This window comes from Hemiscyllium ocellatum, chromosome 18 (assembly GCF_020745735.1).
Source record: "Hemiscyllium ocellatum isolate sHemOce1 chromosome 18, sHemOce1.pat.X.cur, whole genome shotgun sequence".
NCBI classification, from domain to species: Eukaryota; Metazoa; Chordata; class Chondrichthyes; order Orectolobiformes; family Hemiscylliidae; genus Hemiscyllium; species Hemiscyllium ocellatum.
In genome coordinates, this window is record NC_083418.1 from 47681764 (window position 1) to 47702488 (window position 20725).

At 38.7% G+C, this 20725-nt stretch overlaps 1 protein-coding gene across 2 annotated transcripts in view; it reads right to left on the minus strand.

Moving 5' to 3' along the window:
- The window catches only part of sox6 (SRY-box transcription factor 6), a 389285-nt gene that overhangs the window by 66311 nt on the left and 302249 nt on the right, over nucleotides 1–20725 (minus strand). For both annotated transcript variants that reach the window (XM_060838517.1, XM_060838516.1), the window contains exons 9-10: nucleotides 11653–11802; nucleotides 798–978 (exon numbers count right to left, since the gene is read on the minus strand). In XM_060838517.1, the coding sequence (XP_060694500.1) occupies nucleotides 798–978; nucleotides 11653–11802 (331 nt within the window). The remainder of the gene's footprint in view (nucleotides 1–797; nucleotides 979–11652; nucleotides 11803–20725) is intronic.

Genomic DNA, 20725 nt, shown 5'->3' on the forward strand with positions numbered 1-20725 from the left:
ATGGTAAAATTCTTGGCGGTGTAGATGAACAGGGAGATCTTGGTGTCCACATGCATAAATCCCTGAAAGTTGACACCCAGATGGATAGGGTTGATAAGAAGGCACATGGTGAGTTGGCGTTTATTGGTAGGGGGATTGAGTTTTGGAGCCATGAGGTCATGCTTCAGCTGTACAAGACACTGGTAAGGCCACATCTGGAGTATTGCATGTAGTTCTGGTCATCACATTACAGGAAGAATGTGAAAGCTTTGGAAAGGGTTCAGAGGAGATTTACTAGGATGTTACCTGTTATGGAAGGAAGATCTTATGAGGAAAAGCTGAGGGAACTGAGGCTGTTTTCATTAGAGAGAAGAAGGTTGAGAGGTGGCTTAGCGAGAAGTATAAGATAATCAAAGAGACAGTAAGAGCCTTTTTCCTCAGATGGTGAAGGCTAACACAAGGGAACATAGTTTTAAATTGAGAGGTGATAGATTTAGGACAGATATCATGGGTATTGTCTTTACTCAGAGAGTATTAGGAGTGTGGAATGGCCTGCCTGCAACAATAGCAGATTCGTTAATGTTAAGGGCATTTAAATGGGCATTGGACATACATATGGATAGTAATGGAACGTTGTAGGTTAGATTGGCACCAGATTAATTTCACAGGCCTGTACTGCGCTGTAACATTTTATGTTCTACAATTTCAATAGGAATACTGACATGAAAAGTACATAATTAGTTTTCTACAAGTTGCATCAACAGTATGAGTAGCAGTAAGAGTATTAAAAGAATTCCATGTCATATCTTCAAACTTACCTAAAGATGATCCTCTTCCTGGTGTGCCACCTACAGGGCTGGGGATGCTGCTTTTGTTGGGCAGGTTGACCGGACTAGATTTGTTTAAATGGAAAAAACCCTGGGTGGGTGATGTAGGAGATCGAACAGGTTCTGAAGTCTTGGGCCGGGCTGACAGATTGAGTGGCTGCGCTGCTTCATCCTATGAATGAATCACAAACAAGTACATTAAATGCATTGAAGGTCAGATTGCTCTGATGTAATCCTCCAATTACTGGAATCATGTTAAAACTAACATACACATTACAGGCTTTTGGAGCAAAACCTAATTTCACTTTTGTACACCCAATATTATCATTGTGGACCACTCTCTTTTACCCTGAATTTTATCTACATACAAGTATATTCTTTTCCCTCAAATCATAATCATAGCTTTGCCTTCAAACTTATTACTTTAATCTGAGTAGTTTTACCCTGATTGGATGAATCTAGCATCATTTACAGCCAATCAATATTCTTGGTCACTGTCATTACAACACACATAGATGTTTCACTTGTAAATAATAGAGAAAACCATGTAGGGATCTGAGCAACACAGGTTATAGTGAGGTGTATGGCAGAATCGGATAAGAAGTCCAGTGAAGCTGATCTCGACATTGGGAGCGATTCATGCCATTTTTCACACTTTCTACAAGTGGCATGATATGCTTCTCATAAGGCAAGGGTGAATTGCTAATTAAGTGCTATTATTGCTTGTTAAACAACTTACTGATGGCCCAACTCACTTCATTAATATTTAGCTTTCTATCTTACCAATCTTGTCAAGCAAGCTATAAACATCAAGAAAAGTTGACATGGAAAGTCACTTGATCCAGATGACCTCAATGTTAGAAGCAGGCATAACATAGTTCATGGGACAGACATGGACACATTCATGCATACACAATCCAGGTGCATGCCAACCTCTAATTACCTTCACGGTGTAGAGGATGCTTCTGCATTTCAATGCTTCTCCAGCAATGATCATTGTAAGAACATTCCACACTGAGGGACACACACCCAGCTCATGGACAGGACAAGGCTGCATCTCTGGGAAGTCAGGCCAGGACACTCCCCACATAAGGAGTGAGGAGTTGAATGCCAGGCAGCCCATCACTCACCTTAACTCTTTCTACCCTAATGCGTGGTGCTATTATTCTGGAATGAGGAAAAGGCAGGGATTAAAGGAGATGAACATGGTGGCAGAGCTGTCCTTTCTGTTGGAGGTGGCTGGACTGAGTGATTATGCAGTGCTGAGGGCATGCAGGCTTGGTGGTGTTGAGACTTAGATAAAGACGCTGTAAGAAATAGTGAGAGTGGGAGAGTTTGGCCATTGGTGGGAGATGAGTAAAATGGCAGAAATAGACTGACAGTGAGGTACTGGAGAGAATATGAAGGTTCCTTTGCTTGCAGAGTGGAGAATATCAATGACCCACACAGCTGCGCATTCATCCAGATATCTGGGACTGCATTGAACTAATTTTGGACTAGGCTGGGACAGCCTGCTGTTATGGCCTCCATGTTTGGCTCTGGAGAAGCAGGAAGTCTTGCCTCTGCATCATCTCCAATGCCCTGTCCACAAAGTGGATACCAATTTCCCTTTGTCAGCCATGTCTGGGCCAAATGTCAAGATGTACATTAGAGAAAGCATAGGCACAATGAATGCTGGAGAATCCACTGGGTAGTGAGTTGTTCTGGGAATGGCAAGTGATAAGATGGCACCAGAATCTGGCTTGAAAGATGACATAGGGATGCAGTAGGTAATTCATAAGGGGAGTTTAGTAAGATACAGCAATAGATGTCACTAGAATGTGCATGAAACCCTTCCAAAAAGCTCAATGCATCTTGGATTTAGTTGGAAGGTGAGATTCAGCCCAATGACTACTTCATATTATAAAAAATAGCTTGGCAATTATCACTTCATGAAGTTTAAGGTAGGAAAAAGTTCTGCCGGCTCAGCTCTCTATGAGGAACAAGCATCACTAAATGGATGTTGGAAAACCCCATAATGAACTCCAAGACTGATTTCATAAAGTTTCACAAATGCTGCTGCTGCTCAAACTGAAGAAACTAATTATTTTGCAGTAAGGGCAGGTTAAGAAAAAGCCGAAAGAGAGGAAGCAATGAGTAATTGAGCATTGATTTCAGACTGGGAACATGTATTTAGTGGAAAGCCCTGATGTTTGTGCTAGGTTCTGTTTCTAATTTACATGTCGGATTTGCATTCAGAGGTACAATTCAAGTTGCTAGGATTTATGGGTGATCCTAAAATGGAAGGGAACAGCTCAGTATATTAAAACAGACAAGAGTTATGTTGCTTCATAATCTTGATTTTAAATTGAGATCCCTGCATTAGAAACCAAACAAAGAGATTTGGGAAATGTAGAATTGCTTTCCCTACCATTTGTTACCATACCCAATGCTGTAATGGTAGACAATGGCTTGGTAGTTTGTAGGATGCAGTAACTACTTATTAAAACACATCCCTCGGGATCCATACAAACCGCATTCTTGTGAAGGGAATGTTGTTTAAAAGAAAGGAAAACTTAATGGCACACACTGCTAGAGAAAGCCATTCATTACTCACATTACAGCAGTGACCACAATATAACAGAGTGCAATGATAAGCAGTTACTTGCAGAAACTCTCTGTGAGCTTTCTCATACATTCTAAAGCTAATCGCTTCTATAAATTGTAAAGTCTAAATTATCAAAGATGAACAGGCAAAAATCACCACTGGAACAAATTTGAAATATTTCAATGGACATATACATTGAGCCAAACAAACTCTTCTTTATTGTATATATTCAGAGAACCTTCAGTGTTGGGGTACCAAATGCTGTGTACTGTATGGAAGCATTGTAGGGTAGATTGTTATCTTTCATTGCTGGGTGGCAACCAGGTAGTAGCAGAGCTGCTACTTGCTATCCATCTTGTCCAATATTTTCGTTTTCATTCATTGAGCTTTCCTCCTGGCGATTAAACTTCAAATCTACTCTCAGAGTTAAGCGCTCTTGGATCAACTACAATCTCAGTCAAAGTGAACCTGGGCTATTTTGTTCGAACATGCCCCATCTTCAGACCTCACAAAAGCTTGACTTGCTCCACCACTGTAATATTTATATTATAGTCGCACGGTGGCTCATAGCACCAGGGACCCAGGTTTGATTCCAGCCTCAGGCAACTATCTGTGTTGAGTTTGCACATTCTCCCCACGTCTGCATGGGTCTCCAGGTTCTCCGGTTTCCTCCCACAGTCCAAAGATGTGCCGGTTACATGAATTGGCCATGCTAAATTGCCCATAGTGTGCAGGGATGTGTACATTAGGTACTTTAGAGAAGGTTCATGTAAAGAATTAGGGTAGAGGAATGGATCTGGGTGGGTTACTCTTTGGAGGGTTGGTGTCGACTTGTTGGGCCTAATGGCCTCTTTCCACACTGTAAGGATTCTATGCTTACCAAGATAGACTATTAACTTGGGTGACTTTGCAGTAATTTTAAGCTTGGGGCTAGTTTCTATTTTAAAAATTGGGTAAAGGCTGCCCCTAACTCATTTGAGAAAAGTCTTTACAGCCCAGTGAGATTTGCATCACATTTCTGTGTCCATGCTGGAGTCAAACCTAAACTCGTATGGGTGTGAATGTAGTGACTTGTTTATGTGACTCAATCTCCCAGATGTAATGATAACCTTGAATAAAAGATTGCATGGATTGTATAGTTGAGTCAGCTGGGTCAGCATGTCTTCTACTGTTTATTGGGTGGGTGGTGGTGAGGTGGAAAATAAAATGGAATTCCTGTTTCTCATTACTATAAAACAACCAATGGTGGAAAATGCACTGGCATGAATGACAGAGAGCAGGGATTAATCTCTGTAATAATGTCACAGTTTATTGAACAGTCTGTTAAAAGTCAATGTCTGGGCTCATACATGAAGAATTATCATTTAGGTTAGGTACCAAAAAGTATGTGCACGTGAGATCCTGATACAGTTAATATTTAAACCAACATGAGAAAAATGGGAGAGAGAGCAAAAAGAAATATGTGTTATTTTCTTTTAAAACTCTCTCATTTAAAATTTATGCATTTGTGTATCTGTAACTAGATCATAAAAATTGCTCCTTTGATAGTTTCAAAAAGCTGAGGTATTAACTGGGATGCATTGCATAGTTAATTGGAAAATATAGAATAACAAAGACTGAATACAACATCTGATCATTTGGTTGGATGGTACATTTTACCTCAGGGACAGAAATGGTTCTCTCCTGTAACATTCAAATAAGAAGCTAATTAGCCAATTCCTAAAAGATTTAACTAAAGGAAGGCTCATTAGTCTCTCTCTGTACTGCCTTTATTTACATAAACACAGTAATTTTATTATTGTAATGTCAGTGTTTACTCATGTTGACAAATGTAATTTGGAACTAATACACTTTGCAGATCTTACTCTCCACTCAACTAAATCTGAAATGTATTCTAACTAGCATAAGCTAAATATCCAATTGTATATTTCTGTATTCAAAGCTGAGCTTGTCCTTCCATGTAGATGCCTAATTTAATCACTTACTGTGAAATTATTGCCTCTGGTTTAGTTGGTTGTGGGTATAAGTTCAACACTAATGCTTAAACATAGAACTTAGGGACTCAATGAAGTAAAGGCAGAGTCCTACACTATTACGTGCCATTCTGCAGAACACACATTAAACACATACTAAAGATCCAGCTGTTAGTTCCATAGGTTTAGGTGAATAATAAATACCCTATATTATGGAACAATTCTCATAAATATGAGTGCTGTAATATTGTTATGGTTTGGGACTTTAATTGAGAGTAAAGTGAAGGGGTCGTGTGACCTGTCCTGTAGTCTGTTGAACAGGCCAGGGTGACACAGCTGTTACAAATTAAAGGGAGACTCAGGTTGTTTAGCTGGAAAGAAGGCATAAGACGTTTAACTTAGAGACAACGGACTGGATATTACATATTCTCAGTTGGTTTTTTTTGGTAGGGAGGGGTGAGCTTATTAAAAGTTCAGTTGACCCCCAAATAACCCTAATTTTACCTTGTCCAAACTATAATAGGGTTTGCAAGGGTGACCTATTTTAATTTTTTTTAAGTGCTGGAATGACTTTTGAGGTACTATCTTGAGAGGATACCCTATATGTATCAGGATCACTCCGGCACCCCACCATCCTAAACCTCTACCCACCCACCGCAAGATAATACTTCCTTTCTTTCTCCCTGCATGAGACATTAAAATCCACCCCGCCAGTCACCTTGCCTCTCTGCTTAGAGTTACCCAACAACCCCAGCCCAATGTCCCTTACTAATCTTGGTCAGGGTTGTATTTGGCTCTCTGTTTGGAATTGTTTGTGGTTCTGCCAGTGTACACTACTTACAGTTGCAAGTCCCACTCTGCACGCACTCCACCAACTTAACCAACCCAAGGTTATGTTATGCCTGTGGGACTGGCTTGATCTGTGGGTGCTGCCAATTTGCTTGTGGTTGGGCATGTGGGTCACCTGCCTTTACTATGAATTTCTGTGTAATCGTTGCAAATTCCATGTTTAGTGGTTAGACTGGAAGGTCTTCAGAATGTTGGGTTTTATCGAGTTATGCTTTAAATTGTCTTTGCTTTTAATTTGCTTCTAAGACAGCACTCGGAATACAGTTGGAAACTTGTGCTCAAATTGAAAAGACCAAATTCATGAGGATTTGAAATAAGGCTGCAAGATGTGATTACCCTGTAAGGAGAATTGCTAGGAAAAGCTCTTAATAATCCTTGATTTAAAAGTTACCAGGCTTCAAAAGAAATGAATGGAATCAATGGAAGCAAAGCCTCAGGAGATAAACTAGGTCTTTACCCTAGGTCAGGGAAAATAGCATGGTGACTTAAGGGACACAATGATGGGTTTTTCAGTTGTGTTAAAAGTGGTAAAGGGAAACTACAGTTCTGTAGTTTGAAGTACAAGTTGACTACCAAGTTAATTGTGATTTTAGATAATTTGATCCAAAGCTAGATGGCAAAGCATGAAACAAGATGCTTATCCCTTTCTTGATAATAGGTTTATTTACCTGCCTAGAACCACACTATCCCAATTGACTGTCTTTATAAATTTTATAAAGTCAAGCCTTCAAACCCAAGGTAGTATTTGGTGATGAATATGTTATAGTTTTATATGCATGTTATAGTCTGGAGCAATGGATAGTGGTGATACAGTCTTTGACATTCTTTCCATCACACAGTTGACCAGAAACCTCTTCTGGTTTTGCAACCTGCCATTGGCCTGTATTAAATGATTGGCAGGTTGATACACAACTAGTTTTGTCATGTTACGAATACTCCTTCTTTGACCATCAAGTCTTGAAATGGGACTCAAACCTAGAACTTCTGCATCAAGGCAGAGAGACTCCCATAGTGCCACAGAATCTCTAAATCATCACTCTAGGTATGTGTATAATCAATTCCCATCCCCGGTGTATTCTAGCAATATAACTAATTGTACATAATTCTTAAAACAAACATTAGACCCAAGAACCCGATTTGTTGAGCAGCTGGTGAAAAAAGAAGTGCGACAAGCCTCTGATCCTGCAAAGATCAACCTACACTCCTCTGATTGGGGCCAACAGAGCTAAGAATATTTCAGATTACTTTTCCTGTCATGGAGAAGAGCATGCTAACACCTTGGTCTCTAATTCTTCCATTAAAATCCATAGCCAATACTCTCGCTTTAGCTCTATATCCTATTTGGAAGCATTTTTCTTGTATGTACCCATCTATGTGACAAGGCTAGCTATCCCCTTTTTAGCACTTTAAAATAGACTCTGAACCTATCTAACTATCTGATTTTTATTATTTTGCCTCACCTAATAAATAATCTAAATCCAGAAAAAACACTCAAAACATTTAATCACTTCAACTTATGTTTCAAAATTGTTCCATAGACTTTGTTGTATTGTATTGCCTAGCCAAGTTACTAATCCCTAAGTTTTCCTGAGGTACTGCCCACAATAGATTTCTCCCTCCAAAAATTAAAGGGTCTGTCTCCAGTACATAGTGATTTCCATGTGCCAAACTCACTTTCAAATCTTTTATTTAGATCCACTTCTTTTTTTTTTTGTTTTCCACTGTTTTGCCTCATTCTGTCTGTCCACTGATCTTAGCTCCTATCCAACATCTTGGACATTTAGTCACTATTTTAATTTTCTGGTAGCTTTTCATGTTTTCTGTAAGATGATCACATTCTTCCATTCATTCATGTCTGCGTGTGTGTATGTCCCCTCAGTACTAATTGTGAGTAGTTGTCCTTTGGATATTCTATCCTGGTCATTGCATCAGTAACCCTTTTGCCTCATCACCTCCAGCATATTATGTACAATATACTGTTCCTCAGAATTATCAAACGTGAGTATGAGAGGTAAAGGGTGCCTCATCAGCCTCTAATTGCTCAGATTCTGGAAATTAACAAGCAATTCTGATTATTTGAGATTAATGCATCTTAGTAGTTTGAATGGCAAGTTGGAGAAGTATCATCTTTCCATCATGCCTTACTCATGACTTTTCCAGACCTTTCCACTCATAACTCTTTTCTACTGTTTATTCAAAACACAGAATTAAAGTTTATCTCAGAGAGTCTTTTGCAAATATGTACTGCTGGTTGAATTTTCTCTGAAACATCTGCCATGATGATTGCCTTTCTCCCCCCATGCAGGACATTTAGTTTTATAAAAAAATGAGTGGAATTAATTGTGGTCTCATCTTGGCCAGAAAATCATCACACAGCACAAAGGATATGTAACGGTTCCTCCCAAAGACCAACTGATATGGACTATAATTCTCAACTTGCTATCAACCATTTGGAGTAAGTTATTTTCACGGACTGCCCACAGTAGGGCTGATGTTAACTTGTAATTTGCTTGGTCGAATAAGATCAAATGGGTCTCATCCATCATTGTGTGATTTCATTTTTTTTCATTTGCATCTGGAGTGAATTGCCAGAGGAAGTGGTGAATGAAGGTACAGTTACAAGATTTAAAAGACATTTGGATAAGTGCATGAATAAGATGATTTGGAGGGATATGGACCAAATGCAGGCAAGTGGGACTAGTTTAGTTTGGGAACATGGTCAGCGTGACTAGTAAGACCAGTGGTCTATGACTCTATGACCAGTGGTGACAACACTCTTGCCCCACAAATGCCATGCATTGGACATCCCCAACTAAAGAGACATCAAAAATTACCCCTTGACAGGCAATGACATTACTATAATTGAATAGCCCACTATCAACATCCTCGCAGTTACAATTGACTAGAAACTAAACTAGACAAGCCACATTAATTCTGTGGCTACAACAGTACATCAGAGACTGGGAATTCTACAGTAAACAACTGATTTCCTGATGACTCAAAGCCTGCCCATCCACCATCTAAAGGGCAAGCTAGGAGTAGAATGAAAACCTCTCCATTTGCCTGGGTGAATACAGTTCTAACAACATTCAAAAAGCTCAACACTACCCCAGAATAAAACAACCTGCTTCATTGGCACCCAACGTTTTATATTTTCCTTGATGTGGGAATGATGTTTCAATGTTTAACACCTTGACATCTGTTGTAAGTTATATTTTTGTAGATGTAGATAGAGTCAGACTCATCTCTGATGCCACCATTGTCAAGTAATCTACTGAACCCTTGCTGTCAAGGTTCAGAAATGTGAAATATCTACCTGGGCAAGGCACTGGAAGTATGCTGGCTCATCTCAACACAAAGAATATGTTTAGGAAACTAGATAAGAAAAAGAAGGGGGAGAAGGACATTAACAAGATGGATCCCAAAATAGATCTTTGATACAATGGTCATTGTAACATGGTTGAATATTGAATAGAGACCTTCTGTAAAAAACAAAAATGAAGGATTTTTCTCCCACTGGAGCTTAATCATTCCATGCACCAATCACATGGCATATCAGACGAACATTTTTGATATTAAAAGGTGAAATCACTCCCAAATTTCAAATAATCTTATCTACCTTCATGTTCATATAAATTACACACCTATTATTGCAGTTGGAAATATAACATATTCTGGATTTTTCATGGCATTTACCAATGATGTTACAACATTAAATTGCTTGCATCCATATACCACCAGGGTAATTCACATCAATGAATTATAAGATCCAGAGATACATGTTTTTGACTAACTTGAAGAACCCAAATTTGCCTTTTCATTTACATTTTCTGACCAAGAGAGATATTAATATGTTTCATAATTATTCAATGTAAAAATGTTAAGAAAAGTCTTCCAAAGGTAATTGTTCACCTTGTGGAATGCTTTTTGTTATAATTACATCATATATCTCAATATGCCAAAGGCTTTTGGGCATTATTTAAATACTATTATTTTGCATTGTGCTCAAGAAATCATGGAACAACACTTTCATGCTGACTTTAGCAACCTTGTACTTTACCTTTAGCGATTTTACTAGCTCTGTCAGTTTATAGTTGTATTGTTGATCATAAAATGTTTTCTGCAATAGGCTTATGTCGACTGAGAATTGGATAGATATGCATCAAATTCAACTGGATCTTGACCACCCATCAGGCCTGAAACTAGTCAATTAAATGCTCAAATGTCTTATTTAGTTTATATTTATGTCCATTCTGCTCTCATTAGTTCTGGTTTTGTTCTCTGTCTGTCTCTTTGGTAACTCATGAGGGGATAGATTCTCTAAGATCCTTTGACTGACACCAGAAATATTTACTGTGACATTTTGCTTTTGTGCTTCAATTTTGATCATCTTGGTAATGTTATCCTTTTCTACTTATTTTCAGGGCTGTACTTGCATTTGGAGACTGTTGTTTAAATTCACTTTAAGAAATTGTTAATGTCTGAGCTTTTATAATTTTATTGCAATGGCACAAAGCCACTCTTATCAATGTAAATACACTAATCACATAGTTTTTCACAATAGCATATTTTACATTAAATGTTCAGTTTATTCCAAATAATTTATCTGTTTTCCTTTCCTACTGATGAGGCATCTCAAGGGCAACTGGGGACGGGCAATAAATGCTGGCCAGCCAGCAATGCCCACATCCCACAAAATGAATTTTTTAAAAATATACGCATCATACAAATATTATTTAGGCGGGAATTATCCTGGATTTTCAGTGACTATGTCAATGTTGCTACATGATTAAAGCACTTCTCTCAAAGTGCTTCAAATCAACAAATTATATTGAAGCACAATCATTGTCATGTGGATAATAAAGAGGCATTTGTATGCTACTTTTTGCTGTGCTTTTCCATTTGCTTCAACACTGCACAGCACTCCATCTAGAGGTTCAACTGAGAAGTGATGAACTCACCATGGCAGAAAAGGTCACCAAGAATTCCTGATCAATATTGAGGTATTTCACTGCTTTAACAATAGGTGCATCTAATACAGTTTCTGTATATAATACAGATATCCCTGATTTCTGCCAATGAACAGTGCATGAGTTGTCATTACATTTCAAGTATTTTCTAGAGAATAAGCCTGCAATTTAAAAGTGGCATCTAATCAACAAAAAGTGCTGTAACATTTGGCCTTATTGAGTTCAGGGTAAGACCACTTTCTCATGGGGAAGAACTGAGCAGTGTAAGAGGACAGATCAGGTGAAACATAATGTCGTCTTAGCAGCTAAAAAAATCGCACTTGTTACTCTGTACAATGCAATGAAAGATCAGCTAGTGCTATTCATGAATGTACACTGACTTTCTAACAATGAATTAACACTAATTAAAAAGGCAGTTTTTCTGTTGGAAGAGAGACACTCATAAAAGTATAGACATGCAAACCTACCTTCACATGAGCTACAGGGCTTGTCCCCTGCTTTTCATTTTTCAAAGCTGTGGGTGATAGAGCACCAGCAGGATTTGTAGGCTGTTGAGTAGAAGGGATCTTTGCACCCGGTGATACCTGCATACTGGCAAGCTGTGCTGCATACAGTTGCTGAAACAGGAAAAAACAAACCTGATGAACATCGGCATTCTTTACTCACCTATAAGTTACCAAAGTTGAGTCAGTATTCATTCATATAGTTAACATCACAGTGAAATGCAATTTGTTCCTATTTGAACCAATAGGTACCTACCAGGCTGCCTCTGATAGACAATTTGCCCTCATTGATAGCGATTGTAGAGAGATAGCATTCAGTTTTAAACCTTACATATTGTGAAAAAGCTTACAAGTAACATTCTTAACTTTGAGGTATACATTTGTTTAGTTAGCTGACAAGTTACAAGGAATTAGTTATTCCATGAGTCACATGACAAGCTCATAGTTTTGCACGCTGACAGCATTATTTGCATCCTGAGGTTTGCCTCATGTCCCTTATCTCATTTACCATGAATTGTTGCTTTATTTCCATTAATGATTTTCTGTTTTCAAGGTGAGAAATGGCAGTGCTCATGAATAGAAAATGCTTTCTCTTTGCAATAACTGATATTCCCCCACTCTAGCAATGCTGATTACACATGTCCAGCCCCTTTGCTGTTATCTTTTGGAATCCTTTACCTCTCCTTGATACCCTGCTGCCTCTGTTTGAAAAAACAACTCTCAAAGTCGTCCTCTTCAACAGTCCTGCATGTTTCTTATGCTAAGGCTCTCAACTTTCTCCTTTCACTCAAGGTTCCAAATTATCTGCTTTGTCGTTTTTTTGTGGACCATCTAAGACATCTTCCTGAATGTGAATCATATGAGTAAATCAAAGCCATACACCTAAAACAAACACAGCCTGCCAGATTAGGTAAAGTTAGCACAGGGTGTCATCTGAACAGTGTGAGGGAATCTCAGGGGTTTCAGGTTTCTGTACGTGTTAATGTACTAGCATACTATTTCTGTTGCTATGGAAATACTAATGACAAAAATGTTCCTACAATGATAATGATGACTTCCTTTGATTTGATGGTTTTGTTGTTCAAATGTTGGGAATGGTGTTTCTGTGAATATGCCACTGTTCTATCACTTAGGATTGACAGCACAAAGATAGGTATCTGGCTGAGCAGATCTATGCCACGGTTCACACAAGTTTGGCCTCACTTCAACCTATTAACATTGCTTCTGTTCCTTACGTCATCAACTACTTATCTAGCTTCTCCTTAAATGCATCCATACTATTCACTTCAATGCAGCAGCAAGTTTCACATTCTAACCACTGAGTAAAGTGAATAACCATGAAAAAAAATCAAATCCACCTTCTTGAACCCATCCCATCAGCCATTACTCAAGATATTAAAAGCAAATGGTTTCCAGCTATGTCTCAACATTTCAGGTTCTGAGGAAGGGTTACACAACATGAAACATTAACTCTGATTTCTCTCCATAGGTACTGCCAGATCTGCTCAGCTTTTCCAGCAATTTCTGGTTTTGTTTCTGATTTCCACCATCCACAGCCCTTTCTGTTGTTGTTCAACATTTGAGGTGCTTCCCCAAACTATGTTATGGGCTTACAGACAGCTTCAATCATATTTACAGGAATATCCTACATAGAAAACCATCACTCTATTCCTACCCTGTGTCAAATAAAACAACTTTGCTCTTTATATGACAGCTGTCCTTAGTGATTCAGAAAAGCCTTGCTCATTGGATTTGCATGTAATTGGGAATTGTGTAGCTCCGTTGAATTGCAGCTATTCTTTCAATCTGTCTCATCATAGTTGATGTTGCTTACTTTCACAGACGCTGGACTCCTTCCAGTAACAAAAGTGAAATGAACCTCCATGGCCTGACATGGCTTTAAGTAGCTCAAACCGTGCTGCTAATGTGAACCAAAAGGTGTTATCAGTGACAGCTGACTCATTTTCAGCATTATGGGCTTGCCTTTGAAGCGAGGAGACAAGGAAGCAAAAATGCTTGTAACGTACCCAAACAAGTACATAAATAGGTCAATGAGGAGTTGAATTTTTTTCTTGTTCCTAATATCGTACCTTTATATAATACTCGCTACCACCTGACTTTCTCTTTATTTGGTTCCCATCTCTCCTCCTTTCCTTGACTTGGAGGTAGAATTTGAACAATGAGTTACTTCAGACTTAGAATAGCTCAACAACATCAATTAATACATCGCATCTTCAACACAATAGAAGGTCCTTCAGCATTCAGGTACAGCTGCTCATCAAGAGTGGAATGCAATCACTTCCTGCCCAAGATGAATAGGTCAACTCATTGTGTTAGGAATGTATCAACTTCCACTACATCGGTTTTTCTTTATAAAAACAGCCTACCCTGTACAAATGGTTTGCCCAACATCAATCTAGAATCTGGCCTGCCATGCCTTTGTGCGGCGCCCATGGACTCACCATTGAAAACATGGATAAGTGGGAGTGAGGAGTCTGGACACACTGCTTCTCCAATCACAAGCCATCACTCTTTCAAATTTTCTGCTGATAGGCTCAACAGTAATGTGAAGAAAACTAGGGGAAGAAGGAGGGGACGGTCGAGGGGGCATTATTTTCACAATAGGTAGAGGCATTCCGCATCTACTTTAATAAAGGTAGCTTTTGGAATGTCACTGGCCTCAGTGCCCTTCAAATCAGCAGGGCCCTTTATCCCTCATTATTTGTTCATGATTCCTGCTGCATTGGCTTCCTTCCTGGAATAGCATGATGACCGCTACAGTCAGGGTTCAGTGAGGACGAATGGCCATTTGACAGATCTTTGATACCTATGTAACAATACTTTGAAATGGATCAGCATCCTTTCAGAAGGTGGGGAATATATTGCAAAAGAGAATATGGAGAAAGGACACATAGTGAAGCAAATATTTAAGCAAAGAAATATTTGATGTATTTAAAGTGCATATTGTCATTATACAATGTAAAATTTACGCCTCTGGTATTTATGAAGTGTAAGTGTAGTCATGATCTTTCCTCCCAGTAGTATTGTAATACACAGTGGCTTGTTGTGTTTTTTATGATTTATATTTGAATGGCTTTCTAATTATACCAACCATATCACAATTATGATACTTCAAATTCTCCTTATAAAACATGACCTAGGTAATGGAAGTCAGCATTTACATTAGCCACCCTTATCATACACAATGCCTGTGCAGTTTTGACTGTAACTCTGCAGTTTGTCCCTCAGACATCCAGCTGCTTTACTGGGAGTATTTATTCTGAGGGGATTTGTGTATTTAAAGGTTGATAAGGAAACAGAAATAATCAAATCGCAAGGGAAGTACACTGATTTAATAGTTTGCTGAGGGAGGCTTCAACAGATGAACAAAAGCTTTTTTCACAAAAGCATGTTTCAAAATAAAAATGCTTTTCATGTTTTGAAGTTACAAATATAAACTGCTATGAGCCAGATTCAGGACTTGCAGACTCAGAAATATTCCTGGGCCACCTAATGCATTCTTAATGTCGCCTTTCACTTACAATTGGCTATTGTTCTTGATCAGCACATGATACGCTTTAACAGCCACGTAAATAGCCACAGTGTCTTTGTCTTAGGCCTATTATGATAGTGCCTTACTGACTGTATTATCCTTGGGGACAGAGCAGGTCCCCGTAGACTACTGACGTGCAGTTGGACCTGGGCAGCTATATATTTAAACCAGGAGATAGCGAGCCAGTTTCCACCTCCTTCAGTGACTTGCTACATCCAAAGTCACGGGTATTGCTTTCTTTTGGCCTCAACCGATTATGCAGCCTTTTATTATGTAAGCCGATACTCTGCTTTCATTCTTAACACTTTGTGTAATTGAAGCTTGATACTTTATTAAACCAACAGCTTCACGGGCTGATCCTAATCATATCCTACACATCTAGCGTTATATTTACATTACTGAGGTAGGTCTTTATAAGCTGTATGGCTGCTTGCTTTATGTTGCTGAGAAGACAATAGTTAAAAATGCTAGAATTCCAGAACACAAGGCCTAGGCAGCTGGAGCATTGGCTGCCAATTGCGGAGTGATGACAATCTGGGATGTGCAAGAAGCCAGAATTAGAGGAACACAGATAATGTATAAGGTTGTGGGGAAAGAAACTCACAAAAGTAGGAAAGTTGAAGTCTTAGAGTGATTTGAAAACAAAAATGAACAATGTTAGTAGTATGGTACAGATTCAGAGAACCAAGCTGGGATTCCACATAATAACTATAATGCTAAGCTTTAACTTTTCTTGTTCGTTTTTATGTTCTCATTATTGGTTTTCCTTTCTCTTCTCACTCTGACATAAACAGTAAAACTCTTTATAAATTTGTTGGAGGTGCAATAAATTCATTTTTAAGTGAGCAACTCATTGCCAAAAAAATGAATTCATTTAGCAAGGAAGGTTTACTAAAAAAGGGAAGAAAACAAAAATGTGCTGTGCTTACTGAACAAAAACTTTGACCAGCCCAATAATAGAACAATTTGTAGACGTGAACTATTTTCTTATAAGGAAATTAAAACTCAACGTTGTTTCATCACTTAATGATGATAAACATTTTGCAGGAAATATTTAAGAAATCCATTTTCAATGCATTCTAAACTTATTAAATTTAGGGGCCCTAGTTTCCCATGACAGCTGGGGTGAGAGGCAGTTAAAATATAAGAAAATATTTGGGTTTTCTCCACTAACAAAACTGTGACAGTGAAACTCCAGATATAAATAAAGAAAAGAGCGTCCAAGTTGATTTCTGAACTTGTTCACTTTGTTGTGTTGACTCTAAACCACAAAACCTGAACTGCATATACCCAAGTACTGGTAATGTAACCAACATTTTTTATTAATAAATTAACTAGCCCATTGGCAAAACATTGGAGAGGGCCTGAAAATGGGCTATGAGAATCATAATAGTGCTCAGGTATTTCTAAATCATGGAGGATCCTCCTAAACCACACAGCATCTTGAATTGGACCAAATTACCATTCCTTTATTGTCGCTTGGCCAAAATTCCTGGAACTCCTTTCTTAATGGCACTGTAAGTGTACCTACAGCAGCTCAAGAAGGAAGCTCACTACCACCACCATTTTGGGCGATTAAGAATGGGCACTAAATGCTGGCCCAGCCAGCAATGCCTAAATCTAAGAAATGAAAAAGTTTGAAATATTAATGATTCAGCAATTAACCAGAAGTTTGGAATTTTTTTTTCTAAAGTTGCCTGTCTCCATGGGGATCCTAACAGTTGTCCAAAACTTGCTGCATGAAGGCATGAAGCCATTAGTATCTGAGGAGTCATAAATGGTACTGAACAATAATGCACACTCCTGACCTTATGATGAAATGAAGGTCACTGATGAAGTAGCAGAAAATAGTTGGGTCTATGACTCAAACCTGAGGAACTCCTGCACAGATGTCCTAACATTGTAATGTTTGATTTTCAACAAACACAACTATAACTCTAGCCCCTAGAGATGTTTCCCATGATTTCTATTGAGTTCAATTGTAGTAGGGCTCCTTGAAGCCATATTTAGTTAAATATTGCCTTAATGTCAACAGCAGTTGTTTTCTCCTAATCTCTGAAACACAGCTTGTGTCCATATTTGGACCAAGGTTGTAATGAGTTCGGATGCTGGATCTTGATGGAACCCAAAACATCCGCTCGAGCCTAAAAGCAGTCAAATGCATAAATGTTCATTGTCACGATGGCTTTACAGCCAAATTTCAGGACACCCTAAGTTCAGCGGAGACATCTGAGGTTCCTTGCAGAATTGCTGCCTGCTACCATGAATAGACATAGACTACAATGATTCTCAGCAGGTGGCTATGTTCTCCTCTCATTCAGCAGTTTTTTACTGCCGTGTTACTTCTGCTCATTCATTCTATCTTGTGATCCGAGGTGGCTGCATACAGTTGCATCCATACCTTAGAGAAAATGGTATTGCATATTATCTCTTGACGCAAGGTTAGAGTCCTTTACCAACCTCCACTACATTCTCCAAAGAGTTCAGTAAGCTTAAGTGTCTCCAGAAAGCAGCACACTTTTATACTAATGCAGCAAGAACCAGTCAAAATCAATCAGCAAGTAACTTGATTATCCTTTTTAATCATGCTACTGGGAGTCCATCCCACTGCTGAATGTCTATTCAGCTGTATGAGTTAAGGGAGCATATTACTAGGGTAGTGAGTTTTAAAATGGTTACAGTGGTGTCATAACAGCATGATTGAAGCTATTATCTGCTCTCTTTGCTTACCTACAGCAATATTCGTGATATGTGTGCCTTCAGTAAAAAGCAGATAGCATTACTGAATGTCTATATTGTGGACAACATTGTGGAGGCACACAAAAGCATTCCTAGTTCAAAAAATGTGTGCTATGCATCCTTGAGTCAGGTCAGGTGTTAAAATGTCACCATAACGATGATAAAATGCATTACCTGTGGCTGGTCAACATCAAATGCTGGACAGCAGTTATGTTAGCTGGTCACCTCTAAAAGCACCAAAAGCTTTGGGCACTTAATTGCCTAAAAGGAGCCTCATGGGATCTTTGGTGGGGCAAAAACCAGCAAAAGATACAGTGATACAAGATAATTTGATACAGTGGTTTAGAAACTGTTAGGTTTTACCCTTTTTTGGGTGGATGGAAGGGCTGTAACAGATGTAACAGCATCTGGATACTTGTGTTCATGACTGGTATGTTGCAAATTACTCAGAACTATCTTCAAGCACCCTGGTAATCAATTGAAAGTACTGTTGGGCCAGTTTTAATGTGCAAGTTTTGACATTTTTGTTCTTCTGCAACTTACCTCTCAATCTGTAGAGTGACCATGTGTGGCCATGGGTAATTTTGTAAAACCTGTCTCCAAATTGAAACTCATATCCCCTGGTCACAGGACCACAGACAATTATCATCATCTCCATGCTCACCCAAAAGAATTCCAGGCTAGTGAACCTTTAGCTTCAAGCTGACATTTTTACGTGACCCAATCAAACTTCTGACATTTCTACACCTTCTATCTCTGTTACAACAATGAGATAATGCATTCTTGAAAAAAATATTCCGGCTAAAAAATTTCTGATGGTCTCATGGACCATACAAACCTCCAACCACTCCAAAGACAGTTACTTTGGCACAATTTGGAGCATTTCTGTAGCCAAAGACCAAATACAGTGTCCTGGAGGAATTTGTGCAATTATCCTACTACACTCAGAGAGTGACAAACCCATCCTAACTCCACCACAGCTTTGTCTCACCATCACTTCACTAATATTCCTTCCTCTCCAAAACAATTGCTACGACAGCAAGATGTGGCAACTAAAAAGGTGTAAATTTTTTCCTCTAACATACACAGTCCAATTCTCTGAATGTTCTTCCACTCCGTTTTCAAAATTCAGTATGTTTTTAAACTTGGGAGAAATTAGATGTTTACTTTGAACTAATGACCAAACTTACAACCCCTGTATTAAGTACATCAAGTTGACTTCCATTAGTAACAATGCTCCAGATTAAGTATCAATCAAATATGACTTGCCCAATCCAATTTGATCAAGGTCAGAACTAAAATTAATGATACTTTTAATCAATGGAAGCTTGTCGCTGATTAAAATTATTCATTTCACAGCAATGCATTCAAGAGAATCATCACTGCGATGGCAAAATGTTAAGATGTTCAAAAGCTAATGGGTGTCCATTTTTTTCCTCAAAATTTATCAAATTATACTTGGCAATGCCTTCTTTCATTTTCCCTAATTCAATGACATCTACAATATGACACAGTAAATTTTGCCAGCCTTTCACTTGCATTACTTATTTGACTTATATAGTTTTATCTGTCTCAGGGGCTCCAGGTACCACTGTGGGATACTACTTGTCCCTTCCCTTGTTTCCAGTCAGAGAACACAAAGATCGGATTTTGGACTATGACAGCAGGCATAGATGAGTTGTTGTGCAAGTACTGGAACACCAACCGTTACTCCTTTCATAAGTATTTGCTTCTAGCTTGACAACTGTTCAGTGTTACATGTTTGATATCAGAAGTTTGCATGTGCAGAACCACAGAGACCCACTTCCTATCAAAGCAATCTACAGGATTGTGAAGCTCTCAAGAATGGCAGTTGCGCAACATACTGTTTAATATTGTGACTCTCACCAAATAGTGAAAATGTGCTGCATTTAATAACCGTCTGTCTGTTGGACAGCCCGTATGCGTGCAGCATGTCACTGAACGGGTAGCAACAAATTCAAATCAACTATAGCAACTATTTTCAAGAGGGCAAAAAAAAATTCTGCAGCTGATTAAAGTCTTTCCAGGCAAAGAATCCTGTATGGAACACTGCAGAAGACAGAGAGAGGGAAACAGAGGAAGGGGATGGGGGTGGGAGAGTGGGGGACGGGAACCACACACACACACACACACACACACACAGAACAAAGCATTTTGTCAAACAACACATCTTGTGATGTAAACACATATGTCTGCTATAGGAAACTTTATCACTTCCACATTATCAAGACACAAAAGGGGCTTTCTTCCACTGTACCTCGGGCAACTGCGGAGTCATCAGCATTGGAAATGAGAGCCTGATTAAGTTCCCACACAGATATGAATAGTCCTTCCTTTTTAATTTAATAGCTGCCTCTCTTCAACAGATTGCTAATTGTTTGTGACTGTACAAACAGAATTGTAATTCTTTTTCTTCTCCTTTTCATTTTTTTTCAAGCTACCAAAATGCATCCTTTTTAGATGATATCCGCTGATGACTGTCAAATTCTGAAAGATTTCAGCTCACTCACAGCTGGGCAAAATAATGTTGCTGAATGAATATAGGATCCATTAAAGTTCCTTGCCCTCGCAGCAGCCAAGATGCTCTGCTGGACAGCTGTGGCCAAGGTCTATTTAAAAAAGTCATCAACTACAGAGAGTGATTTTGACCTCAATGGGGAGCAATGGAAAAGCATATTTTTATTCTCTGCCAACACAAGTTTAAAAATAAATATTTAAAGAGAT